The 23617-nt window shown below is 32.9% G+C and overlaps 3 protein-coding genes across 6 annotated transcripts; 2 read left to right on the top strand and 1 right to left on the bottom strand.

Annotated features, from left to right (window-relative positions):
- The first annotated feature begins 1771 nt into the window (after positions 1-1771).
- On the top strand, positions 1772-7675 carry LOC108344802 (uncharacterized). 3 transcript variants are annotated; one of them, XM_017583300.2, is made up of 18 exons: positions 1772-1973; positions 2110-2170; positions 3674-3780; positions 3865-3916; positions 4003-4087; positions 4298-4388; positions 4966-5004; positions 5160-5227; positions 5363-5425; positions 5549-5604; positions 5706-5779; positions 5924-6016; positions 6109-6210; positions 6441-6521; positions 6625-6716; positions 6832-6847; positions 7120-7230; positions 7320-7675. In XM_017583300.2, the coding sequence occupies exons 1-18, from the start codon at positions 1851-1853 to the stop codon at positions 7428-7430; spliced, it is 1425 nt and encodes a 474-aa protein (XP_017438789.1). In that variant the 5' UTR covers positions 1772-1850; the 3' UTR covers positions 7431-7675. The 3 variants fall into 3 exon arrangements, with proteins under 3 accessions (XP_017438789.1, XP_052723507.1, XP_052723506.1); XM_052867547.1 differs by lacking the exons at positions 1772-1973; positions 2110-2170 and adding an exon at positions 2482-2527; XM_052867546.1 differs by lacking the exons at positions 1772-1973; positions 2110-2170 and adding an exon at positions 2721-2848.
- Positions 7676-12236: 4561 nt separating this feature from the next.
- LOC108345870 (serine/threonine-protein kinase STY13) lies at positions 12237-17001 on the top strand. 2 transcript variants are annotated; one of them, XM_017584698.2, is made up of 6 exons: positions 12241-13127; positions 14151-14272; positions 14786-14982; positions 15076-15250; positions 15942-16076; positions 16376-17001. In XM_017584698.2, the coding sequence occupies exons 1-6, from the start codon at positions 12863-12865 to the stop codon at positions 16580-16582; spliced, it is 1101 nt and encodes a 366-aa protein (XP_017440187.1). In that variant the 5' UTR covers positions 12241-12862; the 3' UTR covers positions 16583-17001. The 2 variants fall into 2 exon arrangements, with proteins under 2 accessions (XP_052723508.1, XP_017440187.1); XM_052867548.1 differs by having other exon boundaries at positions 12237-13127; positions 14786-15250.
- Positions 17002-18586: 1585 nt separating this feature from the next.
- Positions 18587-22753, bottom strand: LOC108343684 (peptidyl-prolyl cis-trans isomerase CYP38, chloroplastic). Its single transcript, XM_017582008.2, has 7 exons — positions 22438-22753; positions 21492-21782; positions 21162-21361; positions 20065-20300; positions 19467-19609; positions 19172-19243; positions 18587-19082 (listed from the first exon to the last, which is right to left on the bottom strand). Exons 1-7 carry the CDS (start codon positions 22603-22605, stop codon positions 18855-18857), a joined length of 1338 nt encoding a protein of 445 aa, XP_017437497.1. The 5' UTR covers positions 22606-22753; the 3' UTR covers positions 18587-18854.
- Positions 22754-23617: the final 864 nt, after the last annotated feature.

Below are 23617 nucleotides of genomic sequence, written 5' to 3'. Positions count from 1 at the left end.
GAATTAGGTTAGATTTTTGTTTTTGTATAAAAATTAGAGTTTTCTTAAAAATCCCTTAAAAAGCTGTTTTTAGTAGTGTTTTAATGTAGATAATAACTTTTGTGTTCTTTAGAAAAATTTAAAAGAATAGAATAAAGTCAGATTTGCTTAGATAGCCTTTTTCTTTGATAAATTTGAATTTCAATCCTTTTCTCTCTTTTTCATTCTTGCAGAAAAGCCCCTGGGCCATAAGCTGATTTTGCAATCAAGCCCTTGGACCAAACCAGAAATGCACAGAGCTCTAGACGAGTTCCAGAGGGAAATTTGTGAGATTCAAATTTTCAACGTAGTGAGCCCAAAGTAGCCATTTGGGGAAGGTGCATTACTATTGTACAGTGTGAGAATTGCGAGAGAGGTCTTGTGAGTACAAAGTGACCTGTATCCATACTATAGAATTCAATAAAATTCCATTTTTGCTATCAATCTAATTTCAGTTCTGCAATTTAATGTTTTGTAGCCTTTAATTATTGTTTATTTTGAATTTTTGGTTGCCCAGATTTATGTTCCTTGCTTATCTTTTTACCATTCTGCAACTTTCTTTGATTTTTCTCGATTCAATTCACTCTAGTTTTAAGAGTACTTTAGTTTCTGTAAATAGGTTTTATTCTTCATATTGATTTGTGAAGTTCATTGTGAAATAACAATAGTATCACATGTTGAGTTCTTTCTTGCATGACTTTAATTCAGAAATCAAATTTTGTTAGAAGTGATCTTATTTATAGTTGATGTGGGACTTTTAATACATACTTCACGTCGAATATATATTTAAGGTTTGCCTTTGGTTATAAATTATGAATTAACTTTATCTATAATCGACGTAAGATTTTTAACAAATTTACTTGTTGGATGACCGTCAATAACTGCACAACTTTTGGATTCTAATTGGATACTCTTAGGATTCCAAAGTGGACGTAAATGTTGCAAGATGTCTTTCTTTTGTAAGTGTAGTTTCACATATTTTCTTATGTTTTCTTAAATACCTGTCATTGAATCTATCATTCTACCATTTCGTGATTAGTGTAGCTTAGTTGTGTAAATGATTGATATTGAGTTTTTAAATTCTTGCATGTTCTAGGTAAGGAATATAAAATTTTAAAAATATAATGAATACATGAGCAAATTTATTCATAAAATCCAAACAAATATAAAATAATAATGGAACAATAAGATTTTGAATTAAATCTAATAAGTTAAGGTCACACTTTTAATTCTATCTATGTGACCAAACAAACGAGTGATTACTGTATAATCAGATAAAAAGTGAAGCAGATTTCATAGAATTTACTCTTTGACTAGTGTTTCCTTTTCTTTTTCTTTTGTTAAATACTAAAATATTAGCCTCAACAAGCACGTGCAACATATTCTTCACTTTCAAGCACTGTGCTAAATTTTAATAACAAATTGTGTAACGATCATGCGTTTTTTGTTTACAGAGTGTAACAACCATGCTTTTTTTATGACACGTGCGAACAATTATTTCAATTTAAATAAGGTGTCAGGAAAAATTGTTCCTGAAGGTTACGAACTAATTTTTTTTATTTGAAATGTAATTTGTAAGTATCAAATAAATTAGTGATACACAAATAAAAATGCTGTAAGTGAGATAAAAACAAATATTTATTTTATGAAAAATGATGTTTGGTAATAATATAATTATTTAACAATTGTTTTTATTTTAAATATATTCATTATTTTTTACAGTATAAATAGTGGTAGACATTAATTTAAATTTGAAAGTTGAGATTCTAAAGACAGAGAGAAGGTGAATTGATAGTGTGGAGTTGATAACGGAGGAAGAAAGGAAGGAAGATATGGGGGCATACAGCAACGTCGACGTTTCGTTGCCACCTTCCTACGACGTCGTTTCAGGCCAAAATCCCAGGTTCTGCAAGCACGTTCACGACAACGTCCATGGCAGCATTTATCTCGATCCCGTAATTTCCAACGAACAGTTGAATCGTTTCGTTTCTCTAATCTTATTCTCCTGTAGCTACGAAGAAACTGAAGCATATTATTATTATTATTAATTAATCTGATTTTTTTTTTTTTGCGTTTTGTTCGGTTTTGCAGCTTAGTTTGAAGTTCATAGATACTGAGCAGTTTCAGAGGCTTCGCGAGTTGAAACAACTAGGTGAGTTGATAATCGTTTCTTGAATCCAATTATAAGAGAGTTGTTTAGAAATTAGAAGCTTCCTGAAATTGAAATTAAATACACTTGCATGCTTCTTATTCTAGGAAGGGCCTTTAATGCATTTTATTTTCCTTGTGAACTTACAAATAATTGTTTTGCTTTTAGATTCTTGAATTGTTGTGTCAATGGTGGGATACGTAGCATGAAAGACCTTACTGCTTGGAAGTTATGTAGAAAATTAGGTTAGAGTGGGACCAAGATTTTCAAGGGATGTTGTGGTCATGGTTTCGTTGTGATCCTTTACTTTTCAGGCCATTGCAGGCAAATATGGCTAATGCAGCCACGGTTGTGGTCCTGGTGAGTCAAAAAAGACCTTGAAATTGTGGCCAAATTTGCAGTGTTGGACCATTTTTAAGAACCATGACTGGAATATATTTTTGAACGTTCCGGACATCCTGTTTGCTTAGTGATCATTTTAATTTGTTTGTTTTGTAGTTTAATCAGGTTAGTTCATGAAAAACTATCAAATATTTAGTTGGACTGCTATGCTTTTTTGTTTTAAATGCTAGGTATCCTGGCTTCTCCATTTAGGCAAGAGGATTTTGAATGTCCGCTAGCTGGGGAATTTCATGGGAAAGTTGGTTTTACTGCTTTGGGGTATCAAATGTATTTTGCGAAGTATGTCAAGATCTTCGTCTTAAGTTCAATTTAAAATAATACCGAAAGAAGATGCATTTATTGGTCATCAATACTCATTTTTCATGTGTGTCATGAAATGTTGACTACTTTTAATGAGTTTTACTTGCAGGAAATGAGTATCATGCATGTATATAGTAAAACAGGTTTTGGAGTTTTGGAAGTTCATTTATACTTGCCGTATAGCTTAGTTCTGATATTGAAATGGCACTATGTTCAAGAGTATAGCTTGACAATTTAGTATAGGTAAACTGCTTGTGTTTAAACAAGATTATTTTACACAAATTTCGCTTAAGCATGTGAATCTGTTAGTGTTTGTGTGGGTTTTTTGAAATTATTATATGCCTGTTTATAGTATGTTGAAAGTCCCACGAAGGTATATGTTGCATAGATGAGATGAAACACAAATTGAATTTTAGCGGAAACTTGAATATTTTGTGATGCATTTTATGTTATGACATAACTAACACAAGGATGTCCATTATTTGATTCCCTGCTAACCACTGGCTGTAATAAATCTATTTCTATAGATAAATAGTTTCCCTTGTAATGCAATAGAATATATCGAGGATAGTGTTAAATATCCATTTGGTCTCTCAGAAGATAATTAGTTTATTTCTTTGGTTACAAGGTGGTTCCTGTCATTTTCATGTAACCTGTAACAGGAATACAATAGTTGTGAAATTTAATTTTTAAAATGCTGCTTCAAACTCTTTCATGCCATGATGCTCACATGGCTTGATATTCCCTTTTCAATATTCAGTATGTTTAATCACTCCAATAAATCAATTTGTTTTTATGTTTCAGGTTTTACGCACATGGTTTATCCAGGTGCTGTGCATTCCAGATTTGAGCATTCTCTTGGCGTGTATTGGCTAGCTGGTCAATGTGTGGAAAAGCTTAATAATTATCAGGTATAAAATTTTATTGAAGTATTTTATCATTTTAAAGGTACGGTCTTTCTGACAGAATGTTAATCTGTGCTTATGATCATGCAGGGCTCGGAGCTTGGTATTGATAGATTTGATATTCAAACAGTGAAGCTTGCAGGTATTTCATGTTTTATGGAATTGCCGTTGGTTTTAATCCAATATAATTTCTTAATAATTTTTACTCCGGATACTTATTTTCTCTAGGACTGCTGCATGATGTGGGTCATGGTCCTTTCAGTCACTTGTTTGAACGGGAGTTTCTTCCCCAAGTTATCAATGGTTCTGATTGGTAATCTTATTTTTACCATTTTTATACAATTTTGCATTTAATGATCTAATTTATTTCATTTTTCTCTGTATTTTCGCCTTGTAATGTTTAGAGAAAAGTTGTACTTCTGTCAGTAAATTCCTTAGTTTAGATATTATGTTTTATCTGATTTTTCTTAAAATCATTTCATGACCATAATTCATTTAATCCGTGTCATTTTTTATGTTGTAGGTCTCATGAACAAATGTCAGTCAATATGGTCGATTATATTGTTGATGAACACCGTATTGATGTTGACTCCCAGATGATAAAAAGGGTCAAGGTAAAGCTACTTTCTTACCATTGTTTCCTTTCCTGCATTAGATTAAGTGTCTTCAGATTTTGAGCATCACTTCCTTAACCATCATAAACGTTCTGTTCTATCTGTTATAAATTAACAAAGTTGTCAGTGTAAGTAATAAATTGGGTGATTAGGCAGTGTAGACCTTGGAACAACTTTCTTCTAGTTTAGAAGCACTGTAATTCTTCTAAACGTAATATATATATATATATATATATATATATATATATATATATATATATATATATATATAATATGTATTAAATGTGCAGATAGCCAAGGTACATCTTGAGAATATTTGCCTTTGTTCAATAGTAGCCATAAGTAGGAAATGTGTGTTCAAGCTCTGCCGTAGACATCTCCAAAACATATTAATCCATTTTCCCCTCTTCACTTCTGTGTGTGGATATACTAATTTGAAAGAGCAATTACGCGGGTTTATGTTCTCAAATATTTGTTCACTTATTCTGCATAAAAACATATTGCAACTCTCATATAAATGGAAAGTAGAAAGAGGTTTGCATCTTCATTCTCGTAAGTAAGTGATTGATGTTGGCAGGATATGATACTGGCAAGCTCTGAATTTGCTCCTCCAAGGGTAAGGTTTTTAATTTATTCTATTTTATATTTTCTACTCTCTAGGCTTAATTATTAAAAATTTTGATGGATGATTTTATTTATTCTTACCAAAGTTATTTGTTACCTGTGTATCCTTTTTCTTTTATATTTTTTTCCCAATTGTTGGTTATTTAGAGCTCAAGTGAGAAAAGTTTCTTGTATGATATTGTTGCAAATGGGCGAAATGGAATTGATGTTGACAAGTAAGTAAACAGAAAATTTAGCTGTCAAATCTGGTTTATTGATCCTGTTTACATACTCTCCTTCATGTATTCTTTGAGTATCTGAGCATGAGTTATGCCATATTGTAATACTTTGTGGAAACTATTGCTTTGCAGATTTGATTATATTCCCCGTGACTGTCGAGCTTGTGGTCTAGGATGTAATTTTGAATTTCAAAGGTTTCATGAATTTCTTCAAAATGACTTAATTCTTATCGTTTGATAATTCTTCTTAGATGGAAAGTAAACTTAAATAAAGGTCATGTATCACTTCTAGCATCTTAAATTGTAATTTACCTACAGGTTATTGGAGACAATGTGGGTTTTGGATGATGAAATTTGTTATCGTGCTAAGGACTGTTAGTGTCATTCCTCAAAACATTTTTTCATAATACATTTCTGATTTTCCTATCAATTGTGTTTCTAATAGTTCTTTGCTCTTGGCTGTGCAATTTGCTAGACCTTACCATCCACAAAATGTTTGCCACTCGTGCTGATCTGTATAGAACGGTCTATACACATCCAAAAGTGAAGGTATGTAGTTATTTTGTTCGGAAGATTATTTTATTTTAGGTAGATGTAGATCATTGCCTTTCACCCCCTTTTCCCGTCTATTTAATATCCATAAACTTACCGTTCTTGTTTTTACAGTTTCTAATCCCATCATGATGTTTTCAGGCAATGGAGCTTATGATAGTTGATGCACTTGTTCACGCTAATAGTTATTTGGAGATTTCATCTAACATACATGATCCTTCTCAGTACTGGAAGGTTACAAGGGCTTCTTACTAATGAGCTTGTGTTAAAAACATTTATTCAAGGCTCTTTTTAATTATAAAATGTAGTTTACTTAAAAAATGCAGCTGGATGACACAATAGTTAAAACTATTGAGACAAGTCCAAGTCAAGAACTAAAGGAGGCCAGGGAGTTGATCCTGCGCATTCGAAGGAGGAATTTGTACCAGGCATGTTTCTAACCTGTTGCTTTTCTGTGATAGTTATCATTACCTGCTGCAATCACCTATTAGGTAGTGGTATTTTCTGAAGCTGTTTGACACGAATTCCGTGTAAACTTGTGTGGATGTGTCTAAATTTACATTACACTGGTCTAAAGTGCTTGTGTGATTAACAATTTCATATTTATTAAATTTTGTATTTAGTTTTTTCGAATCTAAGGATGAATTTTGTTGTGCAGTTTTGTAATGAATACCCTGTACCAAAAGATATGCTGGACAATTTTAAGAAGGTCACTGCTCAAGATATTGTTTGCTCTCAGGTCTTCAATCTGATTAACCCTTATCATTTGCAAATGGCATCTAATTTTGATTTTTTTTTCTCATCATTGAGGAATTCATTTTGTTTTTTATGCCATTTGACAGAAGAGTGGTGGAGTTACACTGAAAGAGGAGGATCTAGCTGTTTGTAATGTAAAAATTGATTTGACTCGTGGAAAGCATAATCCCCTGGAAAGGTATTGAGTGAAGAATAGTCATGCTAGCTGAATATAGACCTCTAGTTTGTTTTAGTTTCCTAATATGTTGTCCTAATATATTATTTTCTCTTTTTGGTGCATGTTTCTGTGGCAGTATCCACTTTTTCAAGGTACATCGACAAAACTACCTACCTATATTTTTATAAAAATATTTCTTTAATCATATATTTTAATTGGTTTTACCTTGTTCAGTTTGACAGTTTCTGTTCTAATTAGTTTTAGTTTAAACTGTTTTTTATTACTTCTGTTGGGATACAGGGCTGCAATTGTTGGAAATTATTGAAACATTTAAAGTATTTAAGTTTGGTCCTTATCATGGTGTTTAGCTTGGAATTGAATTATGCTACTTCTATTGAGTTTCCTGGTTCAATAATGTATTCAGGATTATGAAAGCAATGAGAAATTTACAATACCTGATGACCGCGTAAGCCACTTGCTACCTACATCTTACCAAGATATGATAGTTAAGGTGTACGCCAAAAAGCCAGAACTGGTTAGTTAGTTTATCCTATGCTTGTTTGAACTTCTTTGCTTTACACATTCAGGTTGGCTTCACTAACCTTGCTTTGTGCAATCCTATAGGTGCAGGCAATTTCAGAGGCTTTTGAAAATTTTCAATTGAAAACATATGGGATAAAAGCACAGGCGCATGCAACACCACAGAAGAAACGACGTTACAATCCAGTTTTATGAGGGAAAATGTATGATAACCATGATGCTATTTTTTTTTTTCTTTTGCCTCTATTTTGTCTCACGCTCACCCTTTTTTGCTATACTTCCACAATGAAATATAGTGTAAGTCCACAGAGAACAATGTGACACTCTGAAGGTTGTACTAGAGTTATCACATCAAAAGAATCAATTACATGTATGGCAGTGGTTAAGTGAAACATTTTCATGTAGCTGTATTTGGCAGTGAGAGAAATATTTTCTTGTCACCGCTAGTTGGCAGTCTCAACTTGCAGATGTTTCTGAAATCTCATGTTGATGACAAATTGGTCCACTCTTCATGGATGAGAATCCACCCTTTTAAGGCTACTAACCACTAAGCATTCATTGTGTACTACAATTGTGTCCAGTTGGAAGAAAAAGTCTTCTAACTAACTTAATTTCATGTAGGACAAATCCTTCCTTGGATAAAACTGATCGTGGGATTTGACCCCAAGGCCAGGAAATAATGCTCGATTGCCAAGTTGACTCCTTATGGCAGAAAAATCTAAAAGCATATGCGTCTCGTGACTAAGAAAACTTGTGGTGTTAAAGCTATGTAAGTCATAGCCCACGGTGCTTATCTTGATAGCTTAACACATTTCATGCTTAAATCACTGATGTGATTTTTTTGCTGAATTTTTCCTTCTTAAGTCATATTAACATGTAATAATGCCATCAAAGAGTCGAAAGAAACAAGAATCAAATACCATATTACTAAAAATATGTGTTGTTAAACTAGCAATTGATGTGACAAGTCCCTAGGAAATATAGGAATAAAAAATGTTAACCAAATTTATTCAGATATTTAAAGCAAAAAATATGAAAAAATTGAAAACCCAAAATGGTATTAAATCAAACTTTTTCATATCAATTTGTTTGGGATCCATTGTGTGTGTTGGGAAGAGGCACCCTAATTTTAGGTTTTGATGGTCATGCCTCTGAGATCACGGGTGTTACTACTTACTAGTGATAGCTCTTAATAAAAATCTCGAGCATTTTGCGATTCAGTTGAAACTTGGCCTCGTGATTCATGACTATGTTGAGACTTCTGAGACATCTTTTTGGTCACATTAAAGTCCAAAGTTGGCATTCACGGGTAAGCATTAAGCACATCATCATACAAACAGCAATGTTGCTTACCCTTTTAATTCATTGCAAAGCAAATGCCTAAAACTTCATATTTCCTTTTTAGTATTTTCTTTTTGAATAAAACTTCACAAACACACATGAGACTTGTCATACAAACATACACTCCACTATTTATTAACATTTAAAATTTTGTTGAAATTCTAGATGTCGGTGATGTTTGATGTGAGTGTTCAATAAGTTCAATATGCCATAGCACCTCATTTGCCCTTCTTAAATTTGGAATAGATATCTAGAATTGAATATTATTTATTTATTGATTGGTGAAAGATAAATCAAGTCCAGCCTGTATCCTAAATTATGATAACGTGTTAACTTTTTTGTACTCATGATTCCAAAGTGTTACACCGACTACAACATCGTGATCATTGAAAATTTGAAAGCATCTCAAAGTGAAACGAATTCAACAGAAATCATTGGTTTTGGTTCACCCTTATAAGTTTGATATTTCATTTTTCAGTCACATATGGTGATGTGATGATCCTAGGTTATGTAGATGCCCATTGAAAATTAGTTTGATTCTTCCATTACACCTTCTTGAGCTTATGTTATTTCACATAAGGTACTTTTATTTTTGTTTATTTTTATTTCTCCTAACATAGAATATCACATTTGATGGCCAAAACTCACTTTCTTCTTTATGTTCTCATTTTGTTTTTGTATTTTAAATTTCTCATGCTTTTGTTGGAACAAAGTATATGAAAATTCAAGTGTAACCTTCCCCTGATGATCACCAGTTCTAAGTTGTCATTGAAATTCTCTTTCAGTCCAAAGAAGCATTTTCCCTTTATTAGAAGAAGTCTTAAACAAGCCAATACTAGTGAGACATTTGGTTTGTACTAAGCCATGCAGAAAGTCAAATTGACATTAATGGTGAAAAAATAGTCAAGGGAAAACGAATTATGAAAATTTATTTCAATGATGACTACAACAGGAAGAAGAAGAAGAAAAAAACACTTTTTTTTCCTCTTGTCACCTGAATGCATGCATGGATGCTCACCAAAAAATTTCATATTGATCAGCATAATGAGTTTTGCCAAATGCAGAAATGTTTTGGGGTTTGTTTTATCCATTTAAATATTAAGGTTTGATTTATCTGAAATTTGAAATAAATATTATTTTGATTCTCTAATTTTTTAAATATTTAATATTTTCAATTTTTAAAAAAACACGCATTTAAAACAGTTTTATAGATTAAAATTGTGTTTTTTAAAAATCATCTAGTTCGTTAAATATTTAGAAAATAAGAATGCATGTTTTCAAAATTTTAAACTAAAATATATATTTTTAAAAATTCAAGGAATCAAAACAGAAAATCATAAACTAAATAATAGGTCTTTTGTTTCATTTTTTCTCTCTCTTTGATGATTAATTCATTGGTCTTGCCTCAACCAATATTCCACATATTTATTATAAAGCAACTAATAACATATTTTTAAAATTTAATTTAATTATAAATTTTCATTTATAATAAATTGATGGTTTTAACAATGATTAAATTTAAAGTTATGTTTATCATCGTACTTATCACAGAAATAATTCTTTTATGCTTGTAATACGAAGAATTAAACTCTGTCATTTATTTTCAAAATAAATTTATCCGAAGACAAAATTTATCGTTTATTTTAGATAGAGGCATGAATGAACACATACAGGTGAAGAATGAAAAAAAAAATAACAATTAAAAATTTTCAACTCATGAAACTTCTCTAAAAATTAAAAATTGAAAACCATTAGTCTATTTTCTTTAAAAAACAAATTGTTATGGTTTTGTCTGATATGACTTGTTTTTATCTCTTAATATATAACAACTTTAATCCAAATATATTGCTTACTTTTCATACTAATATTTAATTTTGTTTGACTATTTTGTACGTCATTATTTTCATATAATTACTATTACTACTTTTATTTAATTGTTATTATATCATTCATCAATACATTGCTTAAATTTTACTACAACATTTAATTTTATTTGACTATTTTGTATGTCATTATTTTCATATAATTACTATTTATTACTTAAAAAAATAGAGTTAATTATATTTTTGTGTCTAAACTATTATATTTTTTTTTCTATCTTCGTCTTTCTTTCAAATTTTATTCAATTTAGGACACCTTTTTATAAAGGAATGAATTTAGTATTTCATAATCAATATCGTTAGTTTTTTTATGTGGCAAATAGTGTGTTACTTTTTCAATCTGTTTAAAATATATGTATTGTGTTTCAATGTCAACCAGACATTCGGTTAACTTAGTTAGAAGTCTATATAGTCATAAGATGCATGAAAAATTCAGATAGCTTAGTGGAAAATCCAAATAGGTCGGTAAGGTGCAAGAGAACTCAAATAGTTTAGTGGGCTGGTAAGGTGCATGAAAAACTCAGATAACTTGGTGGAAAGTCTAAATATGTTGACAAGGTGCATGGAAAACTCAAATAGTTCGGTAAGAAGTCCAAATAAGCCGTTAAGGTACATGAAGAACATGAACTTAAATAAAATAAAATTTGAAAAAAAAACCAAAAACACATAATAATTTACAAATTAAAAACACAATTAACAATATTTTTTATTATATCATATTATTTATTATATATAGTTTTCTCACTTTGCTTTCTTTATGATTATGTGTCAAGTAAAAAGGCAAAAAGATAGTTATTTTTCAACTATTTTCGGGCTCTCATCAAACAATTAATTAAGCATATAAAATCAAACAACATGAAAAATGTAAGAGAACTCATTTTGAATTTGAAACTAGTCCTAAATAATTATTTTAATAATTAAATGAACATCCTCTCTCTGTCATGAACCTAATCCATTGGTTCCTCTACAATTTTGCTGCTACTGACTTATTGTTTATATTGGATATATTATATGTTGATTCGACCTGTCACAAACAATAAGGAAAAACAAAAGCAAAACTCTGTTTTGTCCCTGTATGATGGTCAGAGTGTAAATTAATGAAACCATCACCTTCACCAAATTAAAAATCATTTGATTCTATCAAGGGTTGGACTCATCTAAGTGATGCTACCTACAATGGTGGACAAATAAATCATATTTATTAAACATTAAACATGTGATTAACAATTTAATATTACAAATTGAAATTTCAATTTTTTTAAATATAAGGTATTGTTTTAATCTTTGTTTATCTTTTTATAAGCATTTTTTTTAAATTATCTCTTGCTTTAATTATTTATTTTACCAAAAGAGTAATTACTTTTACATTAATATTTTTAAAATAGTTTTAAAATATTACATTTACATTTAAATCAAAATAAAAGTTTCTCAACAAATGTATATCAGTTTCAAATATTTTCCATTCAAGAAAAAAGTGCATCCTAAAAATAAATTTTAATATTTCAAAAAATTAATCTCCAATATTTGATTAGGATGTACTCTTATTTTTCACCAAAGCCACAATTTTATCTAGCATAGGAGTCTAAAGAGTGAGATTTTTGTTGAAAAGTTATTATATTTTGTAAGTATGTAATGAAAAGTTTAATTCCATTATTTTTGTACATGAAAGAGTATGTATTAAGAAGTCTCAATAAATACGTTAGCGTTGAAAGAAAAATATTCTCTAACTCTAAACATAGATATGTTACAAAAATGAATGATGATTACAAGGAAGTTAGACAATTGCCTTTGTGACAAAGTGAGTCCTTTAACTGTTTGCATGATCACCCATTGATGAAGCCAAACAACTTGTCCGAAAGGGATGGGAACATGAAAAGGTGCAACAACCGTGAATGTCATCAATGAAAAATAAAAATAGAAGAAAATGAAAAAGGAAACAGAAAAACAAAGACACACCAAACAAGAGAGAGCCACAGAGACGCACAGAAAGAGATCTTTGGTTTCAATAAATTAGAAGAAGTTGAAGGTTTTGTTAATCGGAGGGAACCAAAGTGGGGCAGAAACACACGTCGTGTTCAGGCAAAATCCATGTGCCCACATGGATGATTGAGAGAGAGAGAGAGAGAGAGAGAGTGAGTGAGAGAGTAAGGGTGAGAGAGTGTTATATTTAGGACCTCAACATCACCACAGGTATAACAGCAGCAGCACCTGCAGTGGCAGCATAAGCATACAGTAGTAGAAGAGGAGAGACACGAGAGACCCACCAAGGAAATTTTGTTCAAGACCAGAACTTGGTCGTAAAGTTAGCATCTTTTGATGATTTTGAGTGGCTCGAGGTTCAAAGTCCATAGTGGGGTGTGGTGAATTTTATTTTGGAGTGGGGGAGGAAGAGAAGAGGTGAGAGAGATGAAGAAGAGTGAGAGTGGAGGGTATGTGAGAGCGGATCAGATAGATCTGAAGAGCTTGGATGAGCAGCTTCAGAGGCATCTTAGTAGAGCATGGACTATGGAGAAGAACAAGGAGAAGGAGGAAGAGGAGGTTGAAGGAAGGTCCACAAGAAGCAGACAAGAGTGGGAGATTGACCCCTCTAAGCTTGTCATCAAGGCTGTCATTGCCCGTGGCACTTTTGGCACAGTTCATCGTGGGATTTATGACGGACAAGATGTTGCAGGTAGTACACTATCTTGTTTTGGTCTCAAGCTTGAAGTGTTTTGAGTTTTCATTTGAAGTTTGTCTCTTTGTTTTATTATGTAACTGACCGAGTCTAGAAAGATAGAGGAAAAAAAACATGCATGATTTGTTTTTCCCTCCCTTTTGTTGCACTGTATTGTTTAACACCACGAATGTGCAAAGGGGAAGTTTTATTCACTTGTGGAAGTTCATGCAGTTGGTGCTTTTAAGGTGTACTTGCATAATGTGCACATGCTCCCAAACTGTAGGATTTTTGGTTTTTCGGCCTTCTTTTGTGTGATTATCAAGGTTTCATTTGATAGACAAGTGCATTATCAACGATGTCTTGCTTAACTTTAAATGGGAGTGTTATGAAGGGTTTGAAAGAGTTGTTCAATGTTATGTATTATTTGGTCCGCAGATCCACTGCTTAAGTTTTATTTTTCATGTTCCTGCTTGTGATTTTGTTTTACTTGTACCTTTGCAATCAAGCAACAACTTTTCCTTGGACATGACTCTGTTCTACTGTTTTTTGTTTCCTCAAGTTCTTTGAGAAGGCATCCAAGTTGATAGTGTTTGGTTAGCCATAACTGCCTAGCATTGAAACTTTGTGTATCAGGATTTGCACAATCCGTGATTCACAAGATTGAGTACCCTTTACTCCTTTTCTTTTTGTTTTCCCCGGAATTCACAAGATCCAGTTGTCGGACAGTTATGTGCATGAACTTTAGTGTTTATTTCATTTTCAACTTTCTTGTGTTCTTGGTTATTACTGTTGTGCCCCTTATTCTTCTAGTGGTAGCCAGTTACAGGAGCTCTTCTCGTGAGAGGTAAAATCATCAGTGATGGCAATGCCTTTTTAAGTTTTCATGATTTTCATGATAATAACAATATGCTAAACTTTATTATCTTTTACAGTTCCTGGATGCTATACTTGTTAGATGAATGAACAGTTTAACTTGTGAATGCGCATCTCCTGCTGCTTTCATAACATGCAATCAATCTTCCATTTTGTTTTTCTCAGTTAAGCTCCTTGACTGGGGAGAAGAGGGACATCGATCAGATGCTGAAATAGCTTCTTTGAGAGCGGCGTTTACTCAAGAAGTTGCTGTTTGGCACAAGCTTGACCATCCTAATGTAACCAAGGTAATATTTTCTCCTTCATTTTTACTTCGCCTTAATCATGTTTGTCCTTTATCTTGTGCCGCGGGGACGGTTAACTTCTTTTAACAGGTGGTTTAAATTCTGTTACATGCTACTGAGTCAAATGATGATGAACAAAATGAAAGAGGGAAGATAAATGATGATGAAGATCTTGAGATTTAATGTGTTACTTGAGGCTAATATTGGACTATGTTCAATCTGGAATGTGGGAAAACATTCTTGGACTACAACATTGTCAGAATCTCAAATAAATTCTCTTAAGATTTATTTTCTGTTTTGTCTCTAATATGTTGGGGCATGGGAAAAGGATTAAGTGGTAGTTGGGTGGGTGCATTAAGATCTCCACCAAGGGGAAAAACCTGTGCAAGTGTAAAGGGCAGAAATTTGGTCTGGTCTTCACGTTCCCCCATAAGTAATGCATGAAATTTTCATATAATTTCAAACATTTATGGGAGAATCTTCTTATTCAATCTAACTGTCAAATCCGTTTTGCAGTTTATTGGGGCAACAATGGGAACATCAGAGCTACAGTTACAAACAGAAAACGGTCATATAGGCATGCCAAGTAATGTTTGTTGTGTTGTTGTTGAATATTGTCCTGGAGGTGCTCTGAAGACTTATCTTATTAAAAACCGAAGAAGGAAGCTGGCTTTTAAAGTGGTTGTTCAACTGGCTCTTGACCTTGCAAGAGGGTCCAATCTTTTTGCCTTATCTGTGTCATATAAGCTCAAGGGAATAAGCTTTTTTTTCCTAAGCCTGAGAACTCTTTATTATTTACTTTACAGGTTGAGCTATCTCCACACAAAGAAGATTGTCCACAGAGATGTTAAAACAGAAAATATGCTTCTGGACAAGACACGAACCTTGAAAATAGCTGATTTTGGAGTGGCTCGGATTGAGGCCTCCAATCCTCATGACATGACAGGTGAAACTGGAACCCTTGGTTACATGGCTCCTGAGGTATATGCTCCAATTCCTTTGAAAACATCTCTCTCTTGTGCACTTTTGGGATTTGTTTCAAACACTAATTAATTTCTAGTTCTTGGCTCTGCATACACAAATTTTTGAAACTCTTGAACGTGTTAAATGTGGTCAAATCTGTTGTCTAACTAATTGTGAAAGAATTGAGATGATCATTCTGCTCTTAGAAATATAGTGAAAAATCACTAAAACGAGTTCTTGATTAAAATATTTACCTTTTTTTTTTGGAAAAATAAGACATTGTATTGTTCAATCCTGTTGTCCATACTTTTGTCAGGCATTCCTTTGTTTTATATTTCACCCATCAATTATGTATATATCCATGTTGGTTTTGATACATAGTACTGGAAAAAATCTCTACGTCAGAAGGTCCCATTTTCAATTAATAAGATCTTGAACTTCAGCATATCACTAATCTTTAGATATTTACAGCATCTAGCACAGACACTGTTTTACTTTTTCCTGAAAGTATTCTAATGACGACTCTCTTCAATACGAGTCATTCATTTAACTGTAATTGACAGTTCACTTTTTAAAAACACAAACCTTGGCATATATTCTGCTTATGTTACAATTATAAATAGCTTGGTTTTGCATAAGTAATCCATGTTTTGTTGGAATAGTAACAGATGTTGTATGTATGAAAATCTTACCTGAAGAAATTGAGCAGGTTCTAAATGGTAATCCATACAATAGAAAGTGTGACGTGTACAGTTTTGGCATATGCTTATGGGAGATATACTGCTGTGACATGCCATATCCGGACCTTAGCTTCTCCGAAGTGACATCAGCTGTAGTACGGCAGGTATATGAAGTGTATTAAGTGACTTTGTCAGCAGCATAAACTAACTTTTACCTCTAACAACTGATGTTTTCAAAATTCAAAGTCTAATTCTTTCTCATGATCTTAAATAAGGACATTTTTGTTCAAAGTCAAATATAGTATTTTTTTTACTTCCATTATACATTCCTTAATCCATGTGCTTTAACCTTAAACATCATATAGTTATGGGAAAGAGGTAGTATTTGCTAACAATCATATCTGATGTTTATGCATCCGTAGTAGCTGTTTTTATTTTAACTAGAATCTTTGTGGAACTTCAGAATCTGAGGCCGGAGATTCCAAGATGTTGCCCTAGCTCTCTGGCAAATGTGATGAAAAGATGCTGGGATGCTAATCCTGACAAGAGGCCAGAAATGGATGAAGTGGTGTCCATGTTGGAAGCTATTGACACTTCAAAGGGTGGAGGTATGATCCCTCTTGATCAGCCTCAGGGTTGTTTATGTTTTCGCAGCTATCGAGGACCTTGAAAGATTTTTCACTGTCAAGGAAATCGATTACGGAGGGATGATATACAGCATTCTGGAAAATCAGTTTGTATTTTATTTCATTGAAGGAATAGGGAAGGAAGACTCAGGATGGAATGCATACACAAAAACTGTGAAGGCCATGGTTAATGATGAGCTCTGCAATTACTTGTTACTTTGTTGGGCTATAATTTTTGTAAAGCTAATTGTGCTCTCTCCTCATTGCACCCATTTTTATAATATTTCCTATGTAAGTTGTACACTTGACAGTAGTAGCATGGATTGTTCCAACACTAATATCAAAGTCCTAAGGGGTCATTTGATGTCCTATGAGCCTACAAGTGATCTGTTTTGGGAAGATCTGCTCATGTGCAGAAAGACACCTATAATATATGGAATAAATATACAATTTGGCTGTAAAAGATGTATCTGTTTTGATTGAGGAAGCTTTTTGTTTATCCAATTGACATTTTAAGTGGTAACTTGCTGACAAGTATATTGAAGTTATCTACTTCAAGTTTATTTCTATTATAGAGAATCAGAACGAGACAAGAAACATGTTGTCTAGATGTTACTAATCCTCAAAATTTACAATGTAGTCGTTAATTATTTTTACCAATAAATTTGTGTAGGAACTTATGAAGGACTAGAGTTCATCACCAGTAATAAGAGCAACGGGAACAATATAATTAATTCTTAAATGGTATAATCTAACATGATATTTTAATTGTAAAGAATCTCATGTGAGAATATCTGATTCCCTTCAGAATGGTAAGCTATATATCAACAGTTTATGACCATATGATAAGAAAGAAGTTCCAGATGTTCGCTTATAATCCTCAGATTGGAAAGGTTTTTAATTCTTAAATGCAAACCTGTTGATCTAATTTTTACAAACATTATCTAACGCTAACCATCTTCTTAAATCAAGTTTCTGCTTCAAACTATCTGTAACACTAGTCATCTAATTCGTCAATGGGACCACTTCCCCTGAAACTCTGCTATGTATAAAAGATCCTTCTTTAGAAATTTTGATTGAGCTGTACATGAAGAATTCTCTTGTTCTACAACTGTTTCTGTTATCTTAATGATATCTTCCACTTTATTTATTACCTTGCAAAACAACAGAACTAGAGATTAGGGAAGTTCCGTATACCTTCTTTTGGGTTACAGCTTCAGAAGAAAGTTCATCTAATAAGGGGACCCCTTTTGAATCAGCTCTGCATCCCACTAGGCCATGCTTGAACTGCATAAATATGTCTGATTTCAAATGTTAGAAGCAACTTCTGCTCCAAGATTCTTTCCATGGTCGAAGCTCACAACGACAGGTATAGAAAATCGCATAAATATAAGCAAAGAGAGAAGCTCCACTGCACATTCTTGACCATTTCTGATGTTGGAGATGAGGAGGAAAACTGTTGGGAAAACAATGACCTTCACATACTCAGTGTAAAATTCGGAATACAAGTTGGATGATGCAGCATCCACCACCAAAGAAAGATGCTTTGTTCCCTTAAGATTTTTTTTTCCTTGCATGAATGTGTGAAAGAGAATATTTGATAAAATGTTATTGTACAGTGTTGTCTTCAATATTTTAAACAAATTCCCATAAAAATAGTGGAAGAATATTTTCACTTTCGGACAGAAAATAATATATCGATATTTCAGTCGAGATAAAAGAAGGAAAATACTATACAGAAACTCAGACAGAACCATTCACCAACACCATTGTTGAGTTGCATAAGTTTTTAATATTGCCCAAGTCTAATGATTGATGTAATGGTACAAAGAATTATGTGAAGTTCTCTATAAATGGATATAGTTATGTAACATCATTACTCAGGTAAAAATAACCATGACAAGGCTTTTGGTCTTGTGCTTAAATGATAACGAGTGTCGATCCTTTCATAGTTGATGTTTGTGTTCGAAGAGACAAATAAAACAATTCTCCACAGACCTGAATAGTTTCAGATGAATGCCCGAAACTGCATGAGAATGGCCCACAACTTCCTCATTGAACAATCATAATTTTATTGATGAATTGGTGGAATGAAAGTTACAAGCCGGGGTGGTGAATAGTTTTAAAGCATAATAAATTCTCAAGCTGTTTAACTGAATACTAGGTTCTAGTAAAATGAAAATTTGCTTTTCTGATAACAGTGAGAAACTTAAGGGAGTAAACTTTCCACTGTAGTAGCCTGAACTCCTGAATAGCCTTGAAGCAAGTGACAACAAACACTCATGTGGTATTTGTAGCAAAAGCTTAGAAAGTTCACTAGCCAGCAATCTTGTAGCTTGGATTCACCAAATTATCAAGGCCAGAAACTACTTGAATAGATTCTATGACATCACCAACTTTGAGGTCTGCCAAGTAATCCTCGTTTTCTGTTACATATCCAAAGACAGCATACCGACCATCCAATATATTGGCATTACTAGGAGTTAGCTCACTCTCTTTCAATAGCCAAAATATCTGGCTAGAGGCAGAGTTGTTCTCAAATTCCTATTCAACAAAATAAAAGGAGTAAGTAAAAGCAAGAAAAGAATATTAGCATGCTTAAAGAACAGCCATGTCAAAGACTAGATTCTCACATCTCTTGCCATTGCCATTGTACCGAAAGCATTAAATGGAAGCTTTGTTTGAGCCTTGTATAAACCAAGCTCCTGTTCAAACAGATTATTGCAACCAGCAAATAAGAAAGTTTTCAACCTTGAGACGGTTAGAGGAACATGTTTGGCAGTACAAAATCAAGTTACAAAGTGAAACTTCATGCAAGAAACTAATACTATTAAAGAGCACTTATTTCTTCTGATCATACAATGAGGTCTTTGATAGAAATGCACAAAAGTACACATGCCGCAAGAGTGATAAACAGCTGAAGATTACCTCTAAAGTTGCCTCATAAACAGGTGCCTTTTCTCCATTCACCGTAATTTCTAATGGTATTGTCCTGGTTTTCTCTGTACTTGGATCAATGAAACCCTCAGCAGGGCCTTCAGGATCACCAGTTTGGACCACAAAACCATCCGCTGCCCAAAGTATAAATTTGAAAAAATAAAATTAAGACTATCTTGGTGAATTTAAACTATACGAGAGAGTTTCTACAAATTGAGCTCATACATAGACTAATTTTAGTTTACAACAAAGCTCATTTCATATTTTCTTTTTATTGTTTTTTCTCTTAGAAGTTTTTACGCAGAATTTTGTCCAAACAGACCCATACAAAATTATAGATATCAAGATCATTCAGCTACCATCACATAAGATAAAATCCAGCCAATTCATTCTCATAAAGAATTAATAATATGTATGTATACATCCTTCCTTGTCATTTCCTGTTGTTCAATGAGAGAAACTGGTGTACCTACTACTTATTTCTAAAACATAGCTAGAGAAGGCCTAAAACATTATTTACCAAACCAGCTATAGCTAAAAAGGAAAACACAAGCAAAAATACATGTCCAATAAAAATAGTATTTGTTACCTCTCTGGATTTCCATGCCATCGTAGAAGTGCCTCTGAACTAAGTCAACAAAATTTCCAGAAGTTACAGGGGCATTGTAACCATCAAGAACAATGTGGAAAACGCATTCTTCCAGATTTGGATTGTCTTTTATCTTGACCTTCATATCCACTGCTGCTCTCCCCTTCAATAAGGGCATATTTTGGTATTCCTCGGGCACTTCAAATGGGAAGCCATCAACCATGTCTTCTTCAACACTGCAGAAATGCAATGCCCCAGGAACATCTCAGCTGCAGTCAATGAAAGGTTCTATATGAGAAAAGTCTTTCTCAAGAAGGTTAATTTTCTAAGTCCTCCTCAATTTTCCACTGGTATGAGGAGGATTCAATTTTTGCCAACATCTGATAAAGCCATGTTACCAGAGGCCTAGGAAAGCCTGTTAGTTAAATTGGACTGAGTTTGGATTCCGCCCACTCAAAACAGATCAAACTTAGCAGGTTTACAACCAAATCAATCTAGAAGGGTCGTGCTAATATGGTTGCAAATCTAGTATGCAATATCAGGTTGTCCAAATGAATGTTTTTCAATGGCTACCTGACTAACTAAACATGACACTTCGCAGCAGTACAGTAGTTAGTCAGACCTTCGGATTTTAGGCACGGTTAGGATATACATAACCAGGACAAGTGGTGATCTACTGGTTGTACAAATAATTCGGCTCTCTTATTACATTGATGTATGGCAAGGTTAAATTGCTTTGCCCCATAGGTTTAAGGTAAAGCCGACTTGTATCATTGAAGCAACTAACCCTTGTTTCTGTCAGTTCCTATGATCAGATTAAGGAACATGAAGTGCTTTATATTGTCATATAGCACACGCCTATGCATTTTTCTGCAGTGCTAATAATTGCAGAGTCTCAGATTCTTAATGACAAGTAGATAGAATAGAAACTTAAAGAAATGCATCATGACAGAGTGAAAACATTTAAGCAATCCACCAATCTGTCTTTCATTTATTCCAAGGAAGAAGAAAAAAATATCCTGTTCTTATTGTTGCGTATGGAAGGATAAAGGTCTTTGTGTGGTTTATATAAGTGATTTCTTAATCGAGATGCTTACCCTCCAACATATTGAAGAAGCTCTTTTTGCTTTGGTGCAACTGCATCTCGATTCCTATCCTGTACTATCAGTTCAAGTTCATCTATGCCAGCTTCCAGCTTACTAAGCAATTCAACTCCATGTTCTTTCTTTGACTCAGCTAAACCCGATACGATTAAAGTCTTCCCTTGCTTGAGAGCTCGAGATGCCTGTCTCACATTCTACATTCCATGTAAAGTTAATCAGCTTCTACCCCTAAGGGAAATGAAACACAAAATCCCAAGCACAAGCTGCATACACAATACACTGCTACAGATTGAAGAATAAGAATCTTTAAATCTTATGTCTTACTCTTTCCACAGAGTCAAGTGCCTTGACTCCAGCAATCTTGAGACTCTCTGTGATATCTTCAAGTGGCTTTTGTACTTCTCTAATGGCCTTATTATCAATAGGAAGAGCATATCTCAACAATGCCCCAGGGTCCTTAATTGGTGGTCCAGATATCAAAACAGACAGATCAGAGAACACAGAGTTCGCTGCTTGAGCATTGGTAGGCCACCCCAATGTAGGAACTCCTGTTATTAACCCAACAGCCAGCGCTATAGATATAGCACACTTCTTGAAGGAAAATGGCTTCTCATTCTGCACCAAAATACAACACAATAAGCTTTGCGGCTGTAATCCCACATTGCAGCAATCTAAATTGCAAACATAAGAACACAAGGTCGAGAGAAAACAAATAAAGTACATAAACTCCTTCTAATTGAAAAGAACAGAAAAGGAAAAGAAGTTCAAACAGATAACAACTTAGAAATTTATCAAAACATATATTCCCAAATATTCAGTATATATAATTACCACTGTAGAATAAAGAGTTGGGCAAAGTGATTAACTAGTTGAAAAAACACTATTATTTTTCTAACAATGCTTGATTTAACCTAAGTGCATTTTGGGGCAAATGCAAATCCCAAATATCCACCTTCCCAGGTATAAGAGCAGCAGAGAAAGTTAAACCTTTTAAACTGCTTACCATTAGAGCACTCTCAGTGCCTTTTAGAGGATTATCTTTCAAACTATAATTATAGAACTTACACTCTTTTTCCCTTGTGAAATTCACTTCTACAATTTTCCTTTTTAAAAATAATAATAATAATAATTGTATTCAACATGAGATGAACTAGAAGAGTAAAATGCTGATTGGGTACCCACCGCATCTCCATCCCAAATGAGCATAATCACCATTCATGAGAAACAATGAGCATCTACAGTGACAAGATAAAATTTTTAAGAGACTTACATGGTTGTTGCGAACTTCAGAATGATGGGATGGTTGGTTAGAGCAACGAGCATTGAAACCTCGGAGTCCTCGAAGTGGGTAGGACAAACGCCCAGAATGTGTGGTGTTGGAATTGAACCATTTGGGAGTGAGGGAAACACAGTAGTGGCAGGGGATAATGGCTGCCATTGAAATTATGCCAACAAAAACTTCAGAGAACAAATTTCATGTGACACAAAATTGGAGAGAAAGAGACAAACAATGAAAACTAGTTAGTTTGATAAGGTTTTAGGCAAACTTTGAGGTTTGAGTTGTATAAGGGATGGTTGCAAAAAGGGTCACTTTTGAGTGAAATCCATCATCCATTCATCTTGATCCTGCTTTGGATAAGATAACATAGCATTGGGTCCCTTGCAAAGGAAACATTTCCTTTCACATAAATATATATTATTTTTTTTAAAAACAGTGTAATTAACTTAAATTTCAAAATATTTTAAATGATTTTTGTACATAGAAGTAATCTGTTATTTGATAAAAAAAATTGAACGTTAACTTTTTTTTATAGTATTTGACCCAGACAATCAATGAAAATTGATTTTTTTTTCATTTAAGTTTTCTTTTGTATTGAATTAATATGTACAACTTTTTAAGTTAAAAATTTTAAATATATTATTTTATATTTTCCAAAAAATATTTAATTTCTTTAGAAAAAAATTTAAAAATGCGCCACTTGTTTATGAAGTTTTTTTAAATGCTAATTCAGTTCATCCATTTCATTTTTTCTTCACTCTTCTTGAAAAGTTAGGTAAATATTTAAAGAAGAACTCTGACAATTTAAAGACGGCAGTTTTATTTAAGAAAAAGAAGAATGATTTTGAGAAAAATGTAACTAAAATTATTGTTTGGAAATTATATATATATATATATATATATATATAATTGTGTTATGGATTCAAAAATATTTTGAATGGATTTTAATAACATGTATTATTGAAATATTTATGATATTGATTAAAAATTTAATATAATTTGAATTAAAGAGATTAACTATATATAATATATAGAAGTAATATAATTTAGCAAGATATCATATAAGCTTAATTAAGTGTATGAAGAACTAAAGTAATTCGGATATATAAGGAAAATTCAGCAAGAAATTCTTAGAGTTTGGTAAGGTGCATTAAGAAGTTAGATAGTTTAG

The sequence above is a fragment of the Vigna angularis genome, chromosome 8 (assembly GCF_016808095.1).
Source record: "Vigna angularis cultivar LongXiaoDou No.4 chromosome 8, ASM1680809v1, whole genome shotgun sequence".
Classification (NCBI taxonomy): domain Eukaryota; kingdom Viridiplantae; phylum Streptophyta; class Magnoliopsida; order Fabales; family Fabaceae; genus Vigna; species Vigna angularis.
The sequence above is the reverse complement of the archived record's forward strand: the minus strand, read 5'-3'. Positions and strand labels throughout refer to the sequence as shown.